Here is a 21754-nt window from a genome sequence, read left to right as displayed (position 1 = left end):
TAGTGTTCATTACACTTCATCTGAGAGCTTTGGGACTGTGGCGGTAGACTAGCTCATAAATATGCTTGACTTATTTTTGGGGTTTGGTGTGAATAAACACATACAAAATATTTGTAGGGACTTTTTAAACGCTACACATGCATCATGGGCACTGTTATGGATGTTCCACTAATATATGTGTTAATCTTACCATACTTTAATTTGGTGATGTTATAACATCCTGTGGATTGCAGAAGTGTGGTAGTGTTAAAACTCAGTGCAATACCAAGAGTCCAAAGCACAGGCTATAGGACACTGCAAGTACCAGGTGGTGAGCTTTGCTTGAAATAGAGGGAAAACGAACAGGTAAAAAAACAAGTAGCCATAAAGGAATTCCGTCTGAATTCTGATTATTCAAAGCTTTATTAAGTTAATTTCATATAATTCTCACTTCATAAATAAGACAGAAGTATGTGTGGGGGATAAGTCTCAGGGGAGGGAGGAGGAGGGGGCTGGGAGCGTACTCAAGTTCAGAAGGCGAATAGCCTCAAAAGTAAAGATAGCCTCCTCCGATTAGTGCTAGCCAAAGGACAGTGCAGACGTCTAAAAGGGCAGCCATTTAAAAGCTGTGTGTAGGACATGGGTAGAGTCAGCTTTCCATAATATTGCCTTGTCGTGCAGTGATGTCAGAGACGAGGGCAGCCAATGATTTTTGAGCATGTGCTCACGATGCTCTGGATGTGCTTCTTTTTTAATTGACAAGGAGTAAAGGCAGCATATGGGTGAAAATGTCAGGATGCTTTCAGTAAAGGAGATGTCAGAACGTTAAGAATGTTCCTGCTGAGTGTAGCTTCCTCGAAAAATACTGCCACTGTTGACAATTTTTTATAATAACCTCTAGAGATCAAAGTGCAGTTTGTCATCGATGACAGTGCCCAGGTATTTGTATTCGTGTACAACTTCAACTGGTTCCCTATGGATTGTAGTGGCAGTCTTGCATCCTCCATGCTTGGTGAAGTCAATAAACATCTCAAAAGGCATCCAGAAACCTCACAAATGGCAACAACAGCACAGTAGACTTTGATAGAAGGCTTTCTAGCATGTTAACTATGTCTTTTGGTTATTTTTTTTCCCAAGATATTAAGATACTATATATTTTTACAGGGTGGTTCAAACCCGGACTTCAGAACTGCATAGTGTATAGCCTATATGTGCTTACAGAAATATCTTAATTATCCCCTCACATGACCATACACCAACTTCATTTGATCATATCAGATGATACCAAAGCTATTGCTCACAAAACAAGCTTCAAAAAGTGGAAAATTGTTTCTCTTTAAAGCTGTTATGAGCAGACAAACTGGTATGCCATAGGTTAATGTTCTATGTGAAATCAAAATACCACATTACCAAAACTTTTTTTAAACTTCAAATTGTGCCTATAGGTAAGACTCATTAAGAGGAGACAAGCAGAGAAATGAAAGTCTCTGGAATGAGGAATGAAATGAGTTCATCTTGTTATCTGATCCCCGGTGTCCTTTTGCAGCCAGGTGTTTTGTTTTACTGTATTATGGCCTGGTGCATAGATAACAGTTTTGTGTTATTGCCGTTTTGTGCTCTCTCTTGGTAGACGTAAGCCTGGTGTGTAGTGATGTACAGTGACTCATCAGTAGCATAGACTGGTCTGTATTGACCAATCTATATTAAAGGCTGTGTACTATAGGCAGTCAGCCAGTAGGCTGTGTTGATGTGCTGTCTAGACTGGTCTGTGTTGGTATGGTTTGAACTGGTCTTTAGTCATGTGTTGTGCTACAGGTGTGGTCTTCGGGGCAGATGACTTCCTGCCCTGTCTGACATGGGTGCTACTTCGCAGTGATGTGGTCACACTGCAAGTAGACACAGACTATATGATGGAGCTCCTGGACCCCATGCAACTACAGGGAGAGGGTGAGGCTGCATGCAGACCAACACAGGCACATGAGAACACACACACACACAAACAGATATGCACAAACCAGTGATGCACATCACAGACACATATTTATATTTACCTACAGACATAGTTTTACATATAGTTGCATGCCTTCTTCAGTTGCACAACAGCAGTTCACACCTACACCAAGCTCCTGTGTGACAGTATACTGTATTTTGCCCTGTCTTTGGAAACAGATCTAGCATGTTTGTGCATTTGTCGGTCCCTTCATATTATAATGTGGTCTGTCTTCTTTTTGAGGCAGTGTTTTAGTTCTTTATACATCCATAATCTCTCTCTCTCTCTTTCCCTCCCCTGCTGTCTCCGTCAGGTGGTTACTACCTGACATCTGTCTACTCCGCCCTCTTCTACATCACCACCTTCCGTCCCCGCTTGGCAGCACGCCAGCTTAGTGTGGAGGCCCAGCAGTCTCTCAGCCAATGGCATCGCAGACGGACCCTACACTGCAACCAGTCACGTAGAGGAAGTCACCGCAGAACTATCCGCAGGCACACAAGCCCCAAGACAACCCCTAGAGGCACATCGCTAGGGCCTGAGGGGGAGAGCAAGGACACTCTGGCGCTCCCTGTGGGGAGTGAGGAGACACTGCAGGTCATTAATGAGAACGTGAGCGTAGTGGACCTTTGTGTGGAGCAGTCTGAGCATCAGACACGAGTGCCACAACCTGGAGACCACGAGTCTGCTGGGGTCAGAGGCAGGGACTCAGTAGCATCTGGCACAGGGACCAGAACAGAAAGACTGGAGATGGACGCCAAACAGGACCCTGTTGGAGTGACCGTGGGAGAGCACAGGGGCTCTGCTAGCCTCCTGAAGGGCCCAGAGGTTCTCTGGAGTAAGAAGAAGGAGGAGGAGGTGGACACTGAGGGCGAGAGTAGCAGTGATGCTGAGGACTGAGGAGACTGAAGCAGACCACCTTGTGTTTCACAAAGGAATCAAATGAGCTGATTAATGAGATGTTTCCAGGTTTTGACAGTAGGTGGCAGTATTGTTTTTCAGTGAAATTATTGTAATCCTGGGAGATGAGAAAGAGTTTAAGTTATGAGGTCTGTAAATTGTGATATGCATTTTCCTTGTAAGAAAAAGAAAATAAAGAGATAAAGAGATTATAATGATCACTGTTAAGCAATGTCAATATGAGCTTATACAGCATCATTTTGCTGTTGAGTCACAACTTCAGATGACCTCTCTCTGAAAGACCTGTGTGAGCTATTCACACATCCACAAATATTATTAAAAAAGACTGTTTACAGAATGTGTCATTTCTTCCCAATCACACACATACAAATACAAATATATGAATTCATAGTCACACACACACACACACACACTTCTACATACACACATACATACATACATGCATACATACATACATACATGCATAAGCATACACACATTGAGTGTGCCCCATATGGTAATGTATGTTCATATGGTTGCTCATGCACAGCAATCCATCGCTCTCAACAAATACACACGCATGCACGCATTTGCTCTCTCTCTCTCTCACACACACACACTCTCTCTCTCTCTCTCTCTCACACACACACACACACACACACACACAAATACACATTCTCACTACACATAGAACCTCCTGAGCCTGAATACAGAATTACAAACTCAATCACATTTGCCTAATGGCACATCTGGCAACTAGCCAGAATTTGGATCTTAACTAATAAAACATCTGGGCTTTTTTCTTTACCTAAAAAATTCAACATGTAAACACAAATTTGAAACAGTCTGACTTTGGCTCCCACTTCCTTGCATCAGCCACAAAGGGGAGGCAGTCTCTGTTTTACAAACATGATCGTGCACTTTAACATATGCAATACATTATGCATACTAGATTCAACTGTATTAGACATTCAGAGTGGCCATAAATTAGATATATGGCTGCAGCATGTGAGCCACTGAGCTCACAGATGGTGAAGGCCTGGGGCATTAAAGAGAGTCACAGGGGCTATGGTGCGGGGGGGGGGGGTATTTCTCTGCACCCAGCCCCGCAGGAGAGAATGCCTCCTCCAACATCACTCAATCTCTCTCTCTCTCTCTCTCTCTCTCTCTCTCTCCTCTCTTAAACAGCAGTATTAGCACATATTCGAGTCAGTATTACACACAAACACTCTGACATTGAACAACAGATGAAATAACCGCAGTTGGTCTTTCTTACATACACACATGCCTAAAGACACAAACACGCTAATTACAAGACACGCCGACAGACCCAGGCACACATAAAAAGACATATGAATAGGATCACATGCACTCTTCTGTGCCTCCTTGTACAGGAAAATCATTTTTGTTTCATTGGCAGATGATTGACAGCTCTCTAATGAGCCTTCCTCCTAATGAAGACTCCTGAGCTCGGAGTGGTAAATAGATGAGAGGGGTTAGAAACGCGCCCCAAACGCTTTTCAGTCCAATTACCCAATGCATTACTCCATAGCACTGGAGCAGGTAGCAGCATTCCTCTGTCTCCTTGTAAATGATATTAAAGAGGGGCAAACCCATGATCATCCTCAGACACAAAGCCATTTCAACCTGTTTTTTTCCTCACTTGGTCGGGTGCATTGGTTATAGATTGGGGGTGGGAGCAGCGTCTGATAGCTGTATTTGTCCTGAAGGATACTTCCTGTACACATCCATATGCATCTCATGTGGGATTTCATTGTTCTGATTGGCCTTAATTGGCACATTATTTTCTCTTTTATTTTATTCTGTTCTTCCTGCATTTGTGTTACAAATCCACTTCTGTTTGTCAACTTATCATTCATTCAGAGTATTTTTTTTCAAATTCTATTTTTTCTCTTTTCCTTTCATTCCCACTCTCCCCTTACTCTCTCTCTCTCTCTCTCTCTCTCTCTCTCTCTCTCTCTCTCTCTCTCTCTCTCTCTCTCTCTCTTCCCCTCCCACCCTCTGCCCCCCTCTGTCTGTATTCTGACAGGTGTGTAATTGGATGATTAATGATCATGAGAAGCCCTCCCACTCCCCTCACACACAGATCCAGGCGCGCGCACACACATACACATACACACACACACACACACACACACACACACACACACACACACACACACACACACACACACAGAGATGCTCACACACATGGACACTCATTTTTGTGTGCACATACACACAGTTGTGTACGTACACCCACAATTTACACATTTTTAAATACATGTATGCAAACACAAATACACATGCGCGCATGCACACATACACACTCACACAGAGATTTAGACATTATGCACACATGCAAACACTTACATCCACAGACAGACTCATGAAACTCCTGTGTCCCTTCTCCATTTTGCTCACTCTGTATACCCATATCAGGTGTGCCACATGTGTGCAGAAACAATTTGCCATTTATGAATATTAACATTTTGTGTATCAATATAAAACCATTGTCATTGTTTAGTTCTATTTTGTAGATGTGACAGAGTGAATGGATTATGAAGTGTTATTTGTTGTTATAAGTCAGAGTCTTACAAATATGGTTTATTGTGAATTAATTATTTATGCTTCATAAAATGGAAGAGATTAAAATGGTGAGAAAGTACCAAAATACCAAAACATGTTAGTAATTAAATAAGAATAGACATAAATTAAAAACAAGATACTCCATAGGAATGAAAATGAGCATGTGAGGACAGGAAAAGAAGTTAAAGAGGCAGGGCCTGGGTCACTACCAAGGGTCACAAAGATAGGCCACTTCCTGTTAACCTTCAAATGAACTCTGACCCCTGCTGCAGGCTGTATCTATCACATGAACTGTGTTGTGAGAGCCAGAGGGAGAGAGTGTGAATGTGGAGAGAGTGGAGAAGATTGACCTCAGGGAGACATGCGCTGGAATAGTGCTCAGCCTGTCGTACTGGAGACAAATGATCACAGGCTTGTGAAATTCTTTCTCTGCATACTTTTGTTTGAGTGTGTGTTTTCAGTGGTGTGGCTGGTGATTAGCATTAAGATGATCTGCTGCTCCGTGAGAGAAGGCGCGCGATGAGAATGCTTGAGTTTAGGTTTGCAAAGGCAGTGCGGTGGAATTAAGTAATTAGTTTAACAGGCCTCTAGGGCTGAAATAAGATTTTGCAAAAATCCATCACATTCTCAGAAAATCTTGTTTACTCATTTGCAAAATCTTGCATCATCCCAGTTCAGTAAGCAGATGAGATTGCATCACGATGTACAATAAATCAGAGAAGACCAGATGAATTAATGTTGCATCTCTGCATAAGAAAAAGATTAAATCTTGTCCTTAAACCAAATCTGCAAAATGAATAGAAATCAAAATTCTAAGTGTCACTATTCTATATTGCAATTATAAATTAAACTACTAGCTATACTATATACAGTCATACAGCTGACTGTTGTGTTGCCCATTTGTCCTTCTGAAGGAATTTGAAATTCAGCTGTGCATGAAATGCTGTATAAAATAAAAACTTGTGCCATGGAATTTCAAAAGAAAAACAATTCACACACATTTGCATAAGAAAGTGGTTTCATTTCATAATTATAATTGTTAGCATCATTATCATAATTATTAACATCATCAATATCATCATCAGTATCACCAGAATAACCATATTAATTACCATCAGTACATGAGGCTCTCCAAATAGGAGGAACAGGAAGGGAATAACTCCACCATCCAGGAGTGTTCAAAAGCGCTCTCTCTCTCTCTCACACACACACACACACACGCACATCTTACACCCATTTTAAACAAGCTCTACAGATGGCCAGTTCCACAGTTGAACATGTGGCTAAATGCTTCCTGTGTGTATATTTTACACAGCATGAAAGAGAGCGATATAGACAGACTAGGAGATGCACATGGCATGGAGGACCCTGCATTGTGTTTAGCAGGATGTCACAGAGGTAAGCATTTATAGAAAATAACACAAACAACTCCCAAAAAATCAGGACAATATCTTGACATGTGGTACCCCAGGTTTTTATAATTAATTACAATACATAAATACAAAAATAAATTCAACAAAACAGAACAACATTTGAAGTTTTAAAAGATTCAATTAAATAAGGTAATCTGGATGTTAGTGATAGCAACAAGTAAGATAAACGACAGAAAAAAAAACTGTAACCTCAGGTTGGAAGACCTAGACCCGGTAGAAAGCTCCCTACTTGTCAACCCACAATGCTGTGCCATCTTTGAAGGTTGCCAGGATAAATCCTCACATTGGTTTCAGGGCTACGTGGGGTGAGCACAGCATTTTTTGTTTCAAATAGAGGGGGGACAGTGACAAGCAGTCTCTTGTGTGTCCACCCCATCCATCAGTCCATCAGGCTACAATGCTGGCTAACTCACTCACACGGCAGAGGGCAAGGCCTTATGGTGAGGCCACAGAGAACGCTAAGTGTCAGGGGAAGCACTACAGAACTGCGGAGGCTTTGGATCAAGCCTCAAGGCCATAGGAAGACATATGCGTGTCTGAGTGTGTGTGTGTGTGTGTGTGAGTGTGTGTGTGTGTGTGTGTGTGTGTGTGTGTGTGTGTGTGTGTGCGTGCGTGTGTGTGTGTGTGCGTGCGTGTGTGCGTGTGTGTGTGTGTGTGTGTGTGTGTGTGTGTCTGAACTCAAGTAAAATTCAAGTCAACGTTTATAAAAGGGTGTTCAGCAGCGAGAATACAGCAGGTAAGGATGTGGGCTGGCAGCAGTGTGATGACGCTAGATGACAGCTCACTGGTGGGAGAGAGCCGTCTCCTCCGTGCTGAGTGATGGGAAGGTCTCAATAGCAGTGCGAGAGGCTACCAGGAAACTGATAGACACCTGACAGATGCTGGTCCAGAGAGTGGGCAGATTGAGACGGGCATGAATGCCCCTTTCTGTCAGGGGGCACGGTGGAGATACTGTTCTATGGGCACAATGCAGTGAGAATCCCGTGGCTAAGAGCATAGGCAGCAGACATGTCTGTGTTGTTGATGCAGTCAGCAGCATCTGTGTGGAATAAGTACATTAGACGCGGCGTGGAAACCCACACCATCACTGGTGCTGCTGCAGAGAGAGGGTCAGTCACTGGGCCTGCGCGCTGGACAGGTCAATGTAGGATGTCAGTGTATGTCCGCCACACACAAGGGAACAGCACTTTCACCTCCGCCCAGCTCCTCTTGGATTGGTTAATGGGCGTGAATGTCCAGGCTTTGTCCTATGAGAGGCTCGGCCGTGTGGGGGTGGGGGTGGGGTGGAGGGTGCAGCAGCATGGCCGGGTGGGGGCCAGGGTAAGGGTGTAGCGAGGGAGCGGCATGGGAGTAGCCCGGCTGAGAGAGCAGAGCCCCGGGGTAGTCCGCAGGCAGAGACGGCATTCCCTGAAGACCTGCGGGGGAGGGGGGCACAGAGAGGGACAGGCCCAGTGGGAGGGAGGGAGAGAAGAGAGGAGGAGTCTCACACCAGTGCTCATATTCCAGCTGCTGGCACAACTTCAGTTCAGACTTTCACAAGTCTCCAATATGCCGTAGACACATAGATGCCCATGAGCCTCACACAGTTTTTACTATTAAAATGCTGTATTTTACCTGCAGCCCGAAGACTCAGATGAGCTTGGTCATCCAGTCGGTATCCCCCTAGTGCTGCCCCCTCTGGGCTGTATGGAGTACCTTGACCTGTAACAACAAAGACAAAAGAAAAGCTAAATCATATCCTTACATATAAAAGTGCTGATGTGGTGCATAATGAATGCTATATGGGACATCACACAATTGGTAAGTAGGTATGGTATAATAACATTGCAGTGAACCAAAGTGTAGGGTTTCACATGTCCACCATACTGAAGTGCTGCGAACGGTAATTCTTGTCAGTATGCATGAAACAGTGGTGTTACCTGAGCGATTTGACTGGTCAATCATGGGCTGGACAATTCTGCGTCTGGCATTGATAAACCTGATTATGGCCAGAGAGAGAGAGAGAAAGACAGAGAGAGAGAGAGAGAGAGAGAGAGAGAGAGAGAGAGAGAGTAGATGTGAGGCAATTAATAAACTAAGTCTTAGAGTAATACAAAGACAGGTTTTTATTTATTAGCCAATAATTAAACAAAAGACCGAATCAGAACCAGATTGACCTTTTAGTTTTTAACCTCTTCCCAGGGCAACATAAATCCTCATTACAACAAAATGAATATTGATCTTTATGTAAAAATTGATTGATCAGTATTGATTGGGTCAGAGTTGATGATTATTACTGGCGAGGAAAACTCTGTAATAGAAATCAGGTTTTTCATTGATTATTGATTTAAGAACTGACCAGTTGTTGACCTGGAGGATGGTGAGGCCAGTGTCTTGTGCTAGCTGCTTCTTCTGTTCCTCTGATGGGTATGGATGCTGTGATTGTACAATAATAACAAAAATTGGACTTTTACAATGTGCACACTACAGACATTTTTTATCTCATTGCACTCTATTTTATTTCTTCTTTGTCTATTATTCATGTGTTATTTCCCTGACCTGAAATCATTTTTCACTATATTGCGGCAAGCTTTGCATTTTATATCTAAAAGTCAGAAAAGTGCACTCGTATTTGTTTCACCACAGACTAAGTACTAGGACAGCGTGTCCCCAAACAAATCCACCTGACTCCGTTTTAAATGTGTTCTGTAATCTGTCTCACGAGGAGGACATGAACAGGATACAGGCAGACACGACCTTAGACAGAGGACCTGCCCTCTGGCGCATGTCATGTATTTTTAATTCGCTGCCATACAGCAGTCATCTGAGCTGCTTCATTAAGTGCTAATTACCGGTAGCTCATTACCCCACCTACAGGATTTGGGTTCAGCCTGGTTCAGGCTTCACATGAACCCACTCGCATGCTCCACCAATATGTCCTCTTTGCAGACTGGATACCTCTGTGTGCTCTACCCAACAACCTCTCTGCTGTAGCTTTCCATATTTCTCCATGTCTCTCCAGTTCTTACCGATAGATGCTGGAAGAGCCATGCTCTCATGATGTTGGTGGCCACTTTGGGGAAGATGCCTCTCTTCTTGTTGCTGTTCCTCCGGTCTCTGTCTGGTTCATCCTCCTCTCCAGTGCTGGGCGAGGCCATACCACCATCCAATCCATCACCTTCAGGAGGGAACAGACATGCAGGATGCGTGTGAGAGAGAGAGAGAGAGAGAGAGAGAGCCATACAGTGAGAAAGAAAGAGAGAGAGAGAGAGAGAGGTGTTTGTATGAGGCATGAGGAGGGGTGTGTGTGTGTGAGAGAGAGAGAGAGAGAGAGAAAGAGAGGTAAAGAGAAACAAACAAAGGGACAGGGGTGAATGGGTACCTGCATCACTGCAGTTCTCAGTGCTGTGGGAGGCTAAGCCACAGGATATGCTGGGAGTACCTGAGGGGGTGGACACACAGTCATCTGGGTCTCTCAGCCAGGACTGATTCTGCACAGAGGCAGTGGCAGAAGGAGAGAGAGAGGACAAATGAAACCAGATCAGAATTTGGGAAGACACGCCTTAATTACACTAGAGCTACAAGTCAAATAAGAGAGAAAAAACGAATGAAATCTTCATAACTACACACCTGCTCTGATAGGCTTGTGCACGATCCAGTAAAATCCTCCATGTCAGATTTGGACCCACCCTCACGGTCCTCTAGCACCAAATCAGTGGGCATCTTGCCCTTAAGACAGGTGATGTAACGATGGCAGAAGTTATCACAGAGCTCATGCACCTAGAGAGTAGTAGGGAAGTAGACCAGCAAGAAGGACAGATGTGAGAAACCTATCACAAACATGATAATGCTAATACTGCATGTCCAATATAGATAGAGCCTGTAAGACGCCATTGTCTAAGGAATGGCATTCTGTGCTGGCCAGTTGAAATGCATACCTTCTCCAGCTCCAGCAAGTGGAAGCGCAACACCTGAATGGCCTGTATCATCTAATATGAGACAAACAGAGAGCATATGCAACATGACTGATGATCATTCGTCAGTTGAGTGGATGGATCAGGTTTATTAGTGGATGTTAAACTGCTTGTGAAATTAATAATTGAGATAATACATTTATTACAGAGAGATCATTAAGGGAGGGTTCAGTTAATTAATTGCTGTGTGGCACTGTGCCATAGAGGCATAGAGTGTGTCAGTGTGCTTGTCTGTATGCTAATGTGTGTGTGTGTGTGTGTGTGTGTGTGTGTGTGTGTGTGTGTGTGTGTGTGTGTGTGTGTGTGTGTGTGTGTAACTTACCAGGCTATCCAGTTCAGGATTTGATGAAAAAATAGGCTTCTCTGAACGAATCTGAAAAAGCAACTGATCTTTTATTACAGATGTTTAATTCCATCATTGCAAGATTGCCTGTTGCGTAAGTTGACTGGAGCTCTCAACTGTACCTGTTTGGCGAAAGCGGCGATGTCATCATTGAAGGACTCTGATGAGCAGACGTCGCTGTGATTGGCCAGGCCAGAGAGATGGGGTGGCACTGAGAGTGAGGAGGAGTCCCGTGGTGAACAGGTGGCCAGCTCACACTTTTCAAACACCAACGCCAACAAAGGGAAAAGAGGGTGGCTATAAACACACACACACACACACACACACACACACACACACACACACACACACACACACACACACACACACACAGATACACACACACACACATAGATACACACACACACACATAGATACACACACACACACACACAGATACACATTCAAAGTGAGAATGCACACAGATTTGACTTGCAGCAAGAGTGAACCCAAACACGGTGCCATATGAAAGCACTAAGTCCCCTCTGTTGATATTGTCATGAAGAGGTGCACGGGACAGATACAGACACAAAAACAAGTACACTCAGAGCACAGTACAGTTCAGCACAGTAAAGAAATCATCATTCATTCATTTACAATGTGCCTCTATAAACCTCATTAATTAGCATGCAACACAAACTGTGTCTAATATAGTCAGTGCAGTCCTACATAGTCACTACATTACTATTAATACACACTGGTGCAACATGAGTGGAATTTCAACTCACCCATAGATCTGGTCACGGTGGTGTTTGAGGGAGTCAGGGATGGTGTGGCTGTAGTGTGGGGGTGGTAGTGACCTCATGGCCTCTTCATATCCTCCCACTGGCATGCCCTCGGACCCTGGGTACTGCACCAGCTCCTCATACTGAGACAGGGCCAGAGACAGCTATCAGCTATGGGCTACCCACCAGAGCACATTCATAAAACACTATGGTCTTCAGCTCAAACCATCAAAAAGCAACAAGGACAGTTCAGTTGCCAAACCCAGCTCTGTTCCATGTTCTCACATGCTTTTTGGCATTTTGTATAGGATACCTATTTTTTCTAACTGGAGAACATGGTGCGGCATACACTGTGTGTGTGTGTGTGTGTGTGTGTGTGTGTGTGTGTGTGTGTGTGTGTGTGTGTGTGTAGGACTGGGACTGTTTGGGATAACTGCTAATTTTCTCTCCTCCTTGATAAACAACAACCTTTGATGTGCAATTTTTCTGAGCTCAAAGCAACATCCACCCTGGGACAAATTCATACAAAACAAACTCCCTCTCACTACCAGTCTTATGCATAAACATGAGAACACACACACACACACACACACACACACACACACACACACACACACATTCACACACAGTGTAAGCCGCACAATCTGACATGAACACCACAATGCTATGGATAAATACTAAATACTGTGTGTGTGTGTGTGTGTGTGTGTGTGTGTGTGTGTGTGTGTGTGTGTGTGTGTGTGTGTGTGTGTGTGTGTGTATACAGCTCTGGAAGAAATTAAAAGACCACTGTACATTTTTCTGATGTCATCTTAAGGTTGCTGAGTGACATTTGAATGAGTTGACAGTCATATTCAAAATTAAGAGACCATTGCAAATCCATCCATATGACCATCAACTCATTTGAATGTCACTCAGAAACCCAGTGATCTGTGATCTCCAGCTTTTTCCAGAGCTTTATCTATATTAATTGCCACAGGCGAAAATACCACAATTAGTATGGGAACACCTACAGCATCACCCAGTTTGGGCTTTGTCGAGACATTTCCTTCTACAAAGCCGAGCTACAAACGTCACTACCTACAGCTATCCGATAGCGCCCTTCTTAATGTATGCAGTGTTAGGTTGCAACATTTTTTTTTTTGGTCAATCAAAGCCTGAAGTTTCCAACAACCAATTTCACATTGCTTTGATCACTATGATGATCCTGGAAGAACAGTAGAATTTGGTCTACTGACAGTAATTAAAATATTTTAAGTTTTTCGATGGGCGCTCTATCCAAAACGTTTGCTGTAAAACAATGTCAATAATTACATATATTGCACTTTAAATAACTTGTTTACTCAAACATGGATGACTATGTTATTGTCTTCTCACGTATGCCTACTTTGTAGGCTAAAATAATGTAGAAATTCAAAACTGAAGGCACTGCCTAGCCGATATGTTTGTTTGCTTTTTAAAGACGCTTGAACGCAGGAAAGTTTTCAATGGTGCTGAGATTGTCGTAGGCTACAAATTCCTGAGACATTAGCTGTAATAACTGAACACATATCCAAGTTGCATTACTTTCTGGTCTCCTATAATCTATGTCCAATACTCTAAAGAGATTGTGATATTTCAGATGTTAGACATTTTGGAAATGTCGTAGGCGTTACACAGATTAATAACACATCGCTTAGATTTGGGCTACAAAATAAACTCGTAAAAGGATTATTGTAGCTTAACCTACCTGTCAACGATAGTGTTGAGTAGGCTATTTCATGATTTCATGACAAATGAAGACCTAACTATATAAAGCGAGGCTTTCGCTTTGGTAGGTGAAACCGAAATAACAATAAGTAGCAAATGAACTAATCCCGTGATGAACAAATCTCATGGTGCAAACTGATATTTGCCAGCATAAAAAAGTTATTTTGGAAGAACACCGTTTTTCACTATAAAGTAGAATGTGGGCTTTTTTAATTTAACAAGTGCCAAGTAAATAATAACAGCAAAAGCAAAATGCATTCGGTCAAGCTACATTTCGCTTAGACCAGACTGACGCACAATTTAGTCAATAAATAAATTAGGTCACGCATTTTTTATATTTATATTATATCTTTAAGAAATCTCTCTATATATATGTGTGTGTGTGTGTGTGTGTGTGTGTGTGTGTGTGTGTGTGTGTGTGTGTGTGTGTGTGTGTGTGAAAAGAAAGAGAGCTAGAAAAGAAACACAAAAATGAGAAAAAAGAAATGCCTATCCAAAAATCTGGAGAGATTCGCCCCATGTCTCTCTCTATCCTCTTTAACACATTTGGACATATTTAACAATTGTGTATAGCGTAGGCCTACTCATCCTCCACTTCTCATATTGTTTCCGTTTAGATTCTGATCAGCAATTTCTAATGTTTTAAGTAGGCTATATGAATTAAGTAAGGTTTTCGTAGGCCGGCTTCCCCCCTTTGGTGACATCAGCTAAGAGCGTATTTTGCAAGACCCCACTTCTGTTTAGAAAATATTTTTAGTAGCCTTTAGATTGTTTTGTAGGCTAAAGAAACTAGGCCTACGCTGCTGTAACTGAATGTTTAGGTGAAATTGTTACAGACAAAACATGCGGCCCTTATCACATGATTTGACATTTCACAAGGCATGTCAACGATATATTAATATCGTACTGCCCCTTGAGTGACTTCTTAAAGGGCTAGAACTATTCATGACCCACAGTTCTACCATGGTCCAAGATACACTCAGCCTGATATCGTACACGGAAAGTACATCTTAATTTAAAGCACGATATCTAGTGTGAAAGAGGTTTTTTGTGCAAAAGATGCGGCGGTCTCCATGTGGTGCCGACCTACCCTCTTATCCATGCGACACGGAAGTCAGTCCCACACCGAGGAAGACGACACTCCGATCCAACAGTCCGGCGCTTCGGCGCAGGCGTTCTGTCACTTGTCCACACTATGGAAATGATAAAGGCGTTTACAGCAATAAGAGTCAAATCATAAATTAATCAATGTACAGCTTCGTCAACTGGTTTAAGAGTATTTTGGCGATAGTGAATCACTGGTCAATAATGTGTTATCATAGCCTTGGGTGTCAGTTGTTAAACACGGCTCTCAAGTAGCAGAAATTCTGTAACTTTACGCTAAGATCACGCTATCATAACAAAGACTAAAGAGGAACTTCATAATTGTGCATAACGTTATACTCTAGGCTACTGTAGACAACAACATGATGGTTTACATGTCTTAAAGGCGAAATATGAAACAAGAGACTGGAACATATCTCAATGTAAGCGTTTAAGATCCAAACAAAATCCCACCGAAAGCGAAATGCAGGTTGTCCAAGCTCTTTCTCAGGCCGTGCCACGAGTATCATGCAAGGGCTGCGGCCGCGATAGCGCAGTGATCCACTGAATGTGTGTCGGAGGTCGGCGTGCAGGCGAGATGGCAAGCGAGGAGAGAGGCGTCCTTTTTTGATCGTTGCCGATGTCCATAGACCGATGCAACGAGTTGAATTGTGTCAGCAAGAAATTAGCGATTGAGCTTTAAACCTGCGCGCGCGAGAGAGGGGAGTGGGAATGGAAAAGAGCCGATGGAGGGAGAGATTGAGATCTGGAGTTGTTTGGGGGGTCAAAACACGACGGGGTCTCTCACCCCCCACCTCCTCATCACACACGCTCGCGCATTACAAACGCAGACCCCCTCGTTTTATCTCAATGGCACGCTCTCGATTCACAGACGCACACACAAACACACACACACACACGGACGCATCCTTACCTCCTACATCTGTCGAGAAACCAGAGCCACACCATAGACTGATTTTATATGCTATGAAATGTATTGCGTATTACTGAGGTCAGCATATTGGCTTTAAGACATTGCGATCGTTTAATGGTCGTCACCATATCTAGGCTACAGTGCGCATCAGTTGTTCTCGATGCTTGCATCCTTCACTAGCGTATAGCCTACTGTGCTATAGCTCTGGCTACTCCACGGTCGTTATGGGATAAAGTGTGTTAGCCTATGTGTTATGGGCCTGTGTGCTTCGTTCATTGTACTAGATCGGCAAGGAGACAGACCTGCTTGTTCTACGCAAAAACAATCTTCATCAATCAATTTTCTATATAGCAATTAGGCTTATCTTAAGGGCCTAGATCTTTTTTCTCTCTTAATTAGGCTACCTGATGGACAGCAAAATCATAAATAACTTTCAGTAGCCTATAATTAGACCAAGACGACGACAGCCTCAGTAGGTTAATGTTTTATTGTTTTATGACATCAGTTATAGCCTACTGTTGGGCATCTCCATGTGCTGTTGTTTCGGTAACTTCATTTATTAAGGCCTAGAGGTGTTATGATCCATCAATTGCAGGGTCAATTTTTTTTAATGAGAATACGCAAGTTAACAATGTTTTAGCGTGAATTACAATGAGCTTAAATAAAAACTTTCACAGCTCTTCAGATGCCGAGACGTGGGTCTTGTGTTGTAAATCACTCTTAAGTGACATAATAATTATTCAAAACGTTTCTCTTGGCCCCCACCTGCAGGGAGATATTCACAGGCAGCCAGCACTTCAATCGCGGAGCATTGTCAGGCACGCTGCGCAGGGACCGAGGCTCGCTGTGGGCGGTGGGCAGCATGACAGAGGCGAAACCTCCGAGCACCGCAACATCAACCAACCTGCAGCCTTTCAACGCGGCGGGAGGGTCATTCCTAATAGTAATGATCACAGCCAGAGAGACCTCTTACAGCGAACCAACTGCGCCGACCAAGGATATCAATGCGTCACTCTCTCAATTCACGTTGTAATGGGTTATTTCCACATCCTGTTGCCTTAACTCCAATATGGAGGATACATAGGCTAGGCCTATTCTGTAAGTAGTGTAGGCTTGTGCATAGCCTAGCCTAGAATACATTAGAACAAGTTTTAGAGTAGGCTAGGCCAGTGTTTTTCAACCACTGTGTGCCGTGAGAGATCATCAGGTGTGCCGCAGAAAATTACCCAAATGTCACTCACTGGTCCAGAAAAGCAACTGTTGCATCAAAGAATTTATAACTCTCATTGATTGTATGATTGCACTGTTTTTTGTATGCAGGTATTGTACAACGTGGGCCCCATATCCAGTATTCACAGAATCATCACATATCCCGTTCATAACAACAATTAAATTAGATATAGTCACCTACAAATGAAACAGAGGGCGCTTGTTTTATTGAGCAGGTCTTGCATAGAAGCCATAATAAGGCCATATCTGTGTATTATTTGAAATTTTAGGCTATGGTATGTTTATTTTTTCTTCACACAGGATGTTAGTGCCGTGGGACATTTTAAGTGTCAAAAGTGTGCCGTGGCACAAAAAAGGTTGAAAAACACTGGGCTAGGCTACATTTTGACTGAAGCTTAAGTTCTGGATTCAGAAACTTTTATGTGTGCAGTGGTGGATTTTAAATGAGGGCCCCTGTTGTGTCATTGGACACTTAATACCATGGATCAGTTTATTTTGAGTGTTAGGCTACTGGCTTTATGTGGTTGTTTGTCAGTTCCAGCCAGGCTCTTTGTCACTGTTCGGTGTTCATAGAGTCAATGTCAAGGCTCCTGAGTCAGGCTACACTCATGGATGACCAAAGGATAGAGGCCAAGTAGCCTCTTCAATATCCCATATAAATAGACAATTTTTATGCCTGACATGACAGTAAAGTCTATTCATTCATTCATTCCAATTACTGCTTAATTTCATTTAATTTGGTAGGCATATCCAACTCTTGCCAAATGACAAATGAAACCAATGAGTATTTGATTTTCATGAGAATGCATGAAAGTCAAAGGATGAAAAATAATCTTTGAATATTTTAACACTGGTAAACATATCAGTTATATATAGGATTAGCATTGCCTTTTGTAGGATGCATTCAGCATGCATAATCACTATGACTATACTCGGCATCCATCCATGGCAGAACTGTTTGGTAGTTATGCACATTTAAGGAGTACTAATGCTGATGAGATGTGTGCCCAACTTAATTACTGAGCAACTACTGAGTAAATATTCAGTAAAATTATTAATATGTTACAGTAATTATTCCACTATGGTTCATAAGCCCCCATGTTCATGCCCCCAGAGTGTAGCACTGTAGCTGCCTGGCAGCTCTAGCTGTTGGCTGCAGCAACTCGAGGTAGGTAGAACCGATGGTGTTCGTTTTTTTTTTCCGTACCGACAATTCTCGGTGACCTCGAGAAACAGATCTATGTGAAAAATGGCCGTGATTCTCCGTTAATGATAACCATGTCCTCTTTGAATGAGACTAGTGGCTTCCAGTGACTGGGGATGCCATGCCTCACATGTAAGCTCTTCTAGAAGTGTTCCTGCACCCTGGCTCCTCAGTCCCTCATCTCCTGCTCTGCTCAGAACTTGATAGCTTTAATGAGCTCACAAGGCCTGATCACTGGCCTGAAAACAAATCTGCATACAAGCTCCACCAGGGGACTGACTAAGAGAGTCCCTGCATGTTTTATAGATCAATATGTGATAAATACGCCCCAGCGGGACAGACATGTAGTTCACCTCTTCTGCCTCTTCAGCTGCCCTGGCCTGGCTTCAGAGGAGTTAGGGATTTGTTACCCTCTAGAAGATCACATGCCACCGATCAAGAAGTTGACATTGCCCCAATCAGATTCTATAACCAATTCTTATTATGGATTAGCAGGAAATGACCACAGGAAAATACACTCATCCATAAAGAAAATGTTTCAACAACTGGCAAATTAACTAGGTTCTTAGACACCAATCATTCATCTGGAGTCTTGTCAAAACCCCACAGCAGAGCCACACGTCAGCAGCTTTCACAGGTTGACAGAGGGATGCAAAATGACAATCAATTCCCAGTTGCACAGAGAAAAGCCATTAGTGTTTTAATCAAATCAATGGAATCCTACCAAGCCAGAGGTTGTCTATGCAGACATGCATCCCCACTCTCAGCAGAAAAGCACTGGTCTGCCCAGACTCATTGCATCCATCCACTCCTTCTGCCCTTGCTAGAAGTAACGTTGGCCACCCAGGCTCGATGTTGACTCAGTCCTAAAGTGTAAATGGCCACAGTGACCCCCTATACCCTCACAAGCAGTGGAACCTCCAAAATGAAGGGGGTGCCCCCATCACCGTGGCCTGTCTTTAAAGGGGGAGGAAGAAAGAGAGACAGAGAGAAAGAAAAGGAGAAGAGTGCTTTTTTACAAGGGTGCACCTCTCCAGTTTCTGTGTTGCCTGGCCTCTGTTCTCGTAAATATCCATCATCACCCTATATCTCTCTCTTTCTCTCTCTCTCACACACACACACTCTCTCTCTTTCTCTCTCTCTCTCACACACACACAGTGTGTACTCACTTTCTCATCTCTGTACTTCATCTCTCTCACTGTCTCTCTCCAACCTAACATGGCTAAGTGGCCATATGTGTTCCCTCCTCTTGGAGAGTTCTTTTTTTCAATACCATGTAGAATAAATAGCTACCTGTCTACATAGTCTCTTAAAGACATGGGACATGTTTTTGATGATCTTTTATGCCTATCTTCCATTTTTATTTCTATTTTTTTCATAACCAGGTCCAAAAAAGAGAATCACAAAATAAGAAAAACATAGCAGCTCTCTCTCTGTCTCCTTTCTCTGTCCTTTCACCCCCACCACACACACCCCACCACCCCCACCCCAACACACACACACATTCTCTCTCTTTCTCTCTCTCTCTCACACACACACACACACACACACACACACACATAGAAACACACACACACACACACACCACCCTCCACTGGTCTCCTTACAGATGGAGATTAACTCAGGGCCCAAGCTCCATCCGTTTCCCTGACTGTTTGTTATTAAGGAGATGGATGGAGGCTTGCAGTGCCAGCCCAACACAGCCGCAATTACAGCAGCAGCCGTGATAGATAGAGGGAGAGAGAGAGGGAGGAGATGGCAAAAGGGAGATACAGAGAGGGGCATCTATCACACCCCTTAATCTACCTGTCACTGTGTGCGGAAAGCAAAAGGAGGGAGGGAATAGGGGAAGGAGGAGGAGAAAAAGAGAAGGAAAAAAGGAAAGGTGCGGAGAGAGAGAATTCAGACTAGCTCAGTTCTGCCTTGTTGGCCCTACGGATGCTCTGATTCTTTAACCTCGCTGCTTCCCATAGCACAGACTGACATACATATAAACACCATGACAGCTTTTCACTGCAAAGGCAATCAGATCACATGGGCTAATGAGCTCTCATTGTGTTGTGAAGGAGGTGAAACAACTTGACCAGTTCAGCACAAGCAGGTGTAATGTTGACGTCTTGCAGGATGTTGACACAGGGGCAGTGTATTAGCGTTCCCGTGTGCTGTTGGGCTGGATGTGGGGTCTGTGCTCTCTGAGATGTGATACTCATGAAACCCAATCCTCTGACTTGGCTGCATGCCATGACAGTCCAGGGCTGGTGTGTCCTTTCATTGATTGATGCTTGTTGTCAGCCAGGCAGCCAGCGGACTGTATGTTGCTTGCTGTTAACCTGGGGATATTGTGTGGCACATTATTGAGTTAATATTAGCTGCTGATGGGGAATGATGCTCTGTAGATACTTGTCAAGGTTGAATGTGGGTTTAAGGACACATCCGTTGTAGGCTACTGGGAGACAGAGACCCTAAATCTAAGTGTCTAATGAATGTAAAAACACTCATCACTATGAGAAAATTATACATTTACTATCAGTATTCAGGCACATACAAACGGCAAAGCACACTAAACAGTGCTTTTCAGATGTGTGTGTATCACCTCTCACACGCACACTCAAACACCGTGATAAGGTCCTCTTGGAGATTATACCTTCTTGGTGACTGGTAATATATGGACATACATTGCAGGTAATATGATACCGTTTTTCTTTTTACAGTGTTATGAGAAAGTAATCCAAAGCTCCCCTATCCTTCCCCTCCACCTCCTCCCTCCCACTCTCATCTGTCCACAGGAGTGAGGGATGGGAAGAAGGGATTAATCTTCTTCCGCTAGCCATGGGAATGATGGATGGACAGATGTGAAGAAGGACAGAGGGAGGGAGAGGTGGTAAGCAACGGGGGCAAAGGAGAGATGTGAAGGCAAGAAGAGCCATAAATCCAGAGGAGGAGCTGCTCTGCATCACGTAGGCCTGTTGCCAGTAGACTCTCACTAACAGTCTCCCCATCGCAGCTGCACCATCCAGTAGGCAGTACAGGCCGGCCTTTCTTTCAGCTGAATGGAGCGCTGAAGATCATTTACCACGGCAGAAACCTGAGCAAATGTGTGGGCTTTGTTGTAACTAAAGTACAAAAGAAACAACAAGAGAGGAAAAGAAACTACGATATATATATATATATATATATGTATGTAAAACAAACACAAAGCAAAGACAGAAAGATTAAACAATAAATGAAAGAAAAGAATTTTAAGAAATGGGTTGAAAGATTTCACATAAACTCAAGACATTACCTCCAAAATGCATAAGGTATGCCTATGTCATGAAAAGCATGAAAACGACTAAAATAAACACGAAAAGCGTGGAAAAACAAACAAAATCTGTAGTGCTACCATGTTTGTTTATGCGTCTTTTATGAGTGTTGTCTATGATATGGGTCAGTAGTCTGAAATATGTCGAAATTCTGAAGCATGTTTTGTGTTTTGTATGATGTTGATACAAACCCACGCAGGTTAGTGTGTGTGTGAGGGGGGGCAGCCTCTGGAGTCATCTGTAAGTGGCGTAGTGCTGTGACCTGGCTAAGATCAGATAAAGTGTGCCTCTCTCCGCACCCCAA

General features: G+C 43.3%; 2 protein-coding genes across 3 annotated transcripts in view; one reads left to right on the top strand and one right to left on the bottom strand.

Annotated features, from left to right (window-relative positions):
- rinl (Ras and Rab interactor-like) overlaps positions 1-3224 on the top strand; it is a 12710-nt gene extending 9486 nt beyond the window's left edge. For both annotated transcript variants that reach the window (XM_076281861.1, XM_076281862.1), the window contains 2 exons: positions 1795-1926; positions 2283-3224. In XM_076281861.1, the coding sequence (XP_076137976.1) occupies positions 1795-1926; positions 2283-2866 (716 nt within the window). In that variant the 3' untranslated portion in view covers positions 2867-3224. The remainder of the gene's footprint in view (positions 1-1794; positions 1927-2282) is intronic.
- A 3321-nt stretch (positions 3225-6545) lies between these two features.
- Positions 6546-15335, bottom strand: meis3 (myeloid ecotropic viral integration site 3). The gene is made up of 13 exons (XM_076281445.1): positions 15255-15335; positions 14788-14890; positions 11952-12091; positions 11307-11481; positions 11164-11226; positions 10806-10856; positions 10498-10647; positions 10250-10358; positions 9897-10045; positions 9227-9303; positions 8808-8866; positions 8503-8589; positions 6546-8303 (listed from the first exon to the last, which is right to left on the bottom strand). Exons 2-13 carry the CDS (start codon positions 14797-14799, stop codon positions 8107-8109), a joined length of 1269 nt encoding a protein of 422 aa, XP_076137560.1. The 5' UTR covers positions 14800-14890; positions 15255-15335; the 3' UTR covers positions 6546-8106.
- Positions 15336-21754: the final 6419 nt, after the last annotated feature.

Source organism: Alosa pseudoharengus, unplaced genomic scaffold, assembly GCF_046254945.1.
Source record: "Alosa pseudoharengus isolate Yale_2024_CS ecotype anadromous, Long Island Sound unplaced genomic scaffold, YU_APseudo_1.1 YU_APseudo_1.1_scf_13, whole genome shotgun sequence".
Taxonomy (NCBI): domain Eukaryota; kingdom Metazoa; phylum Chordata; class Actinopteri; order Clupeiformes; family Clupeidae; genus Alosa; species Alosa pseudoharengus.
The sequence above is the reverse complement of the archived record's forward strand: the minus strand, read 5'-3'. Positions and strand labels throughout refer to the sequence as shown.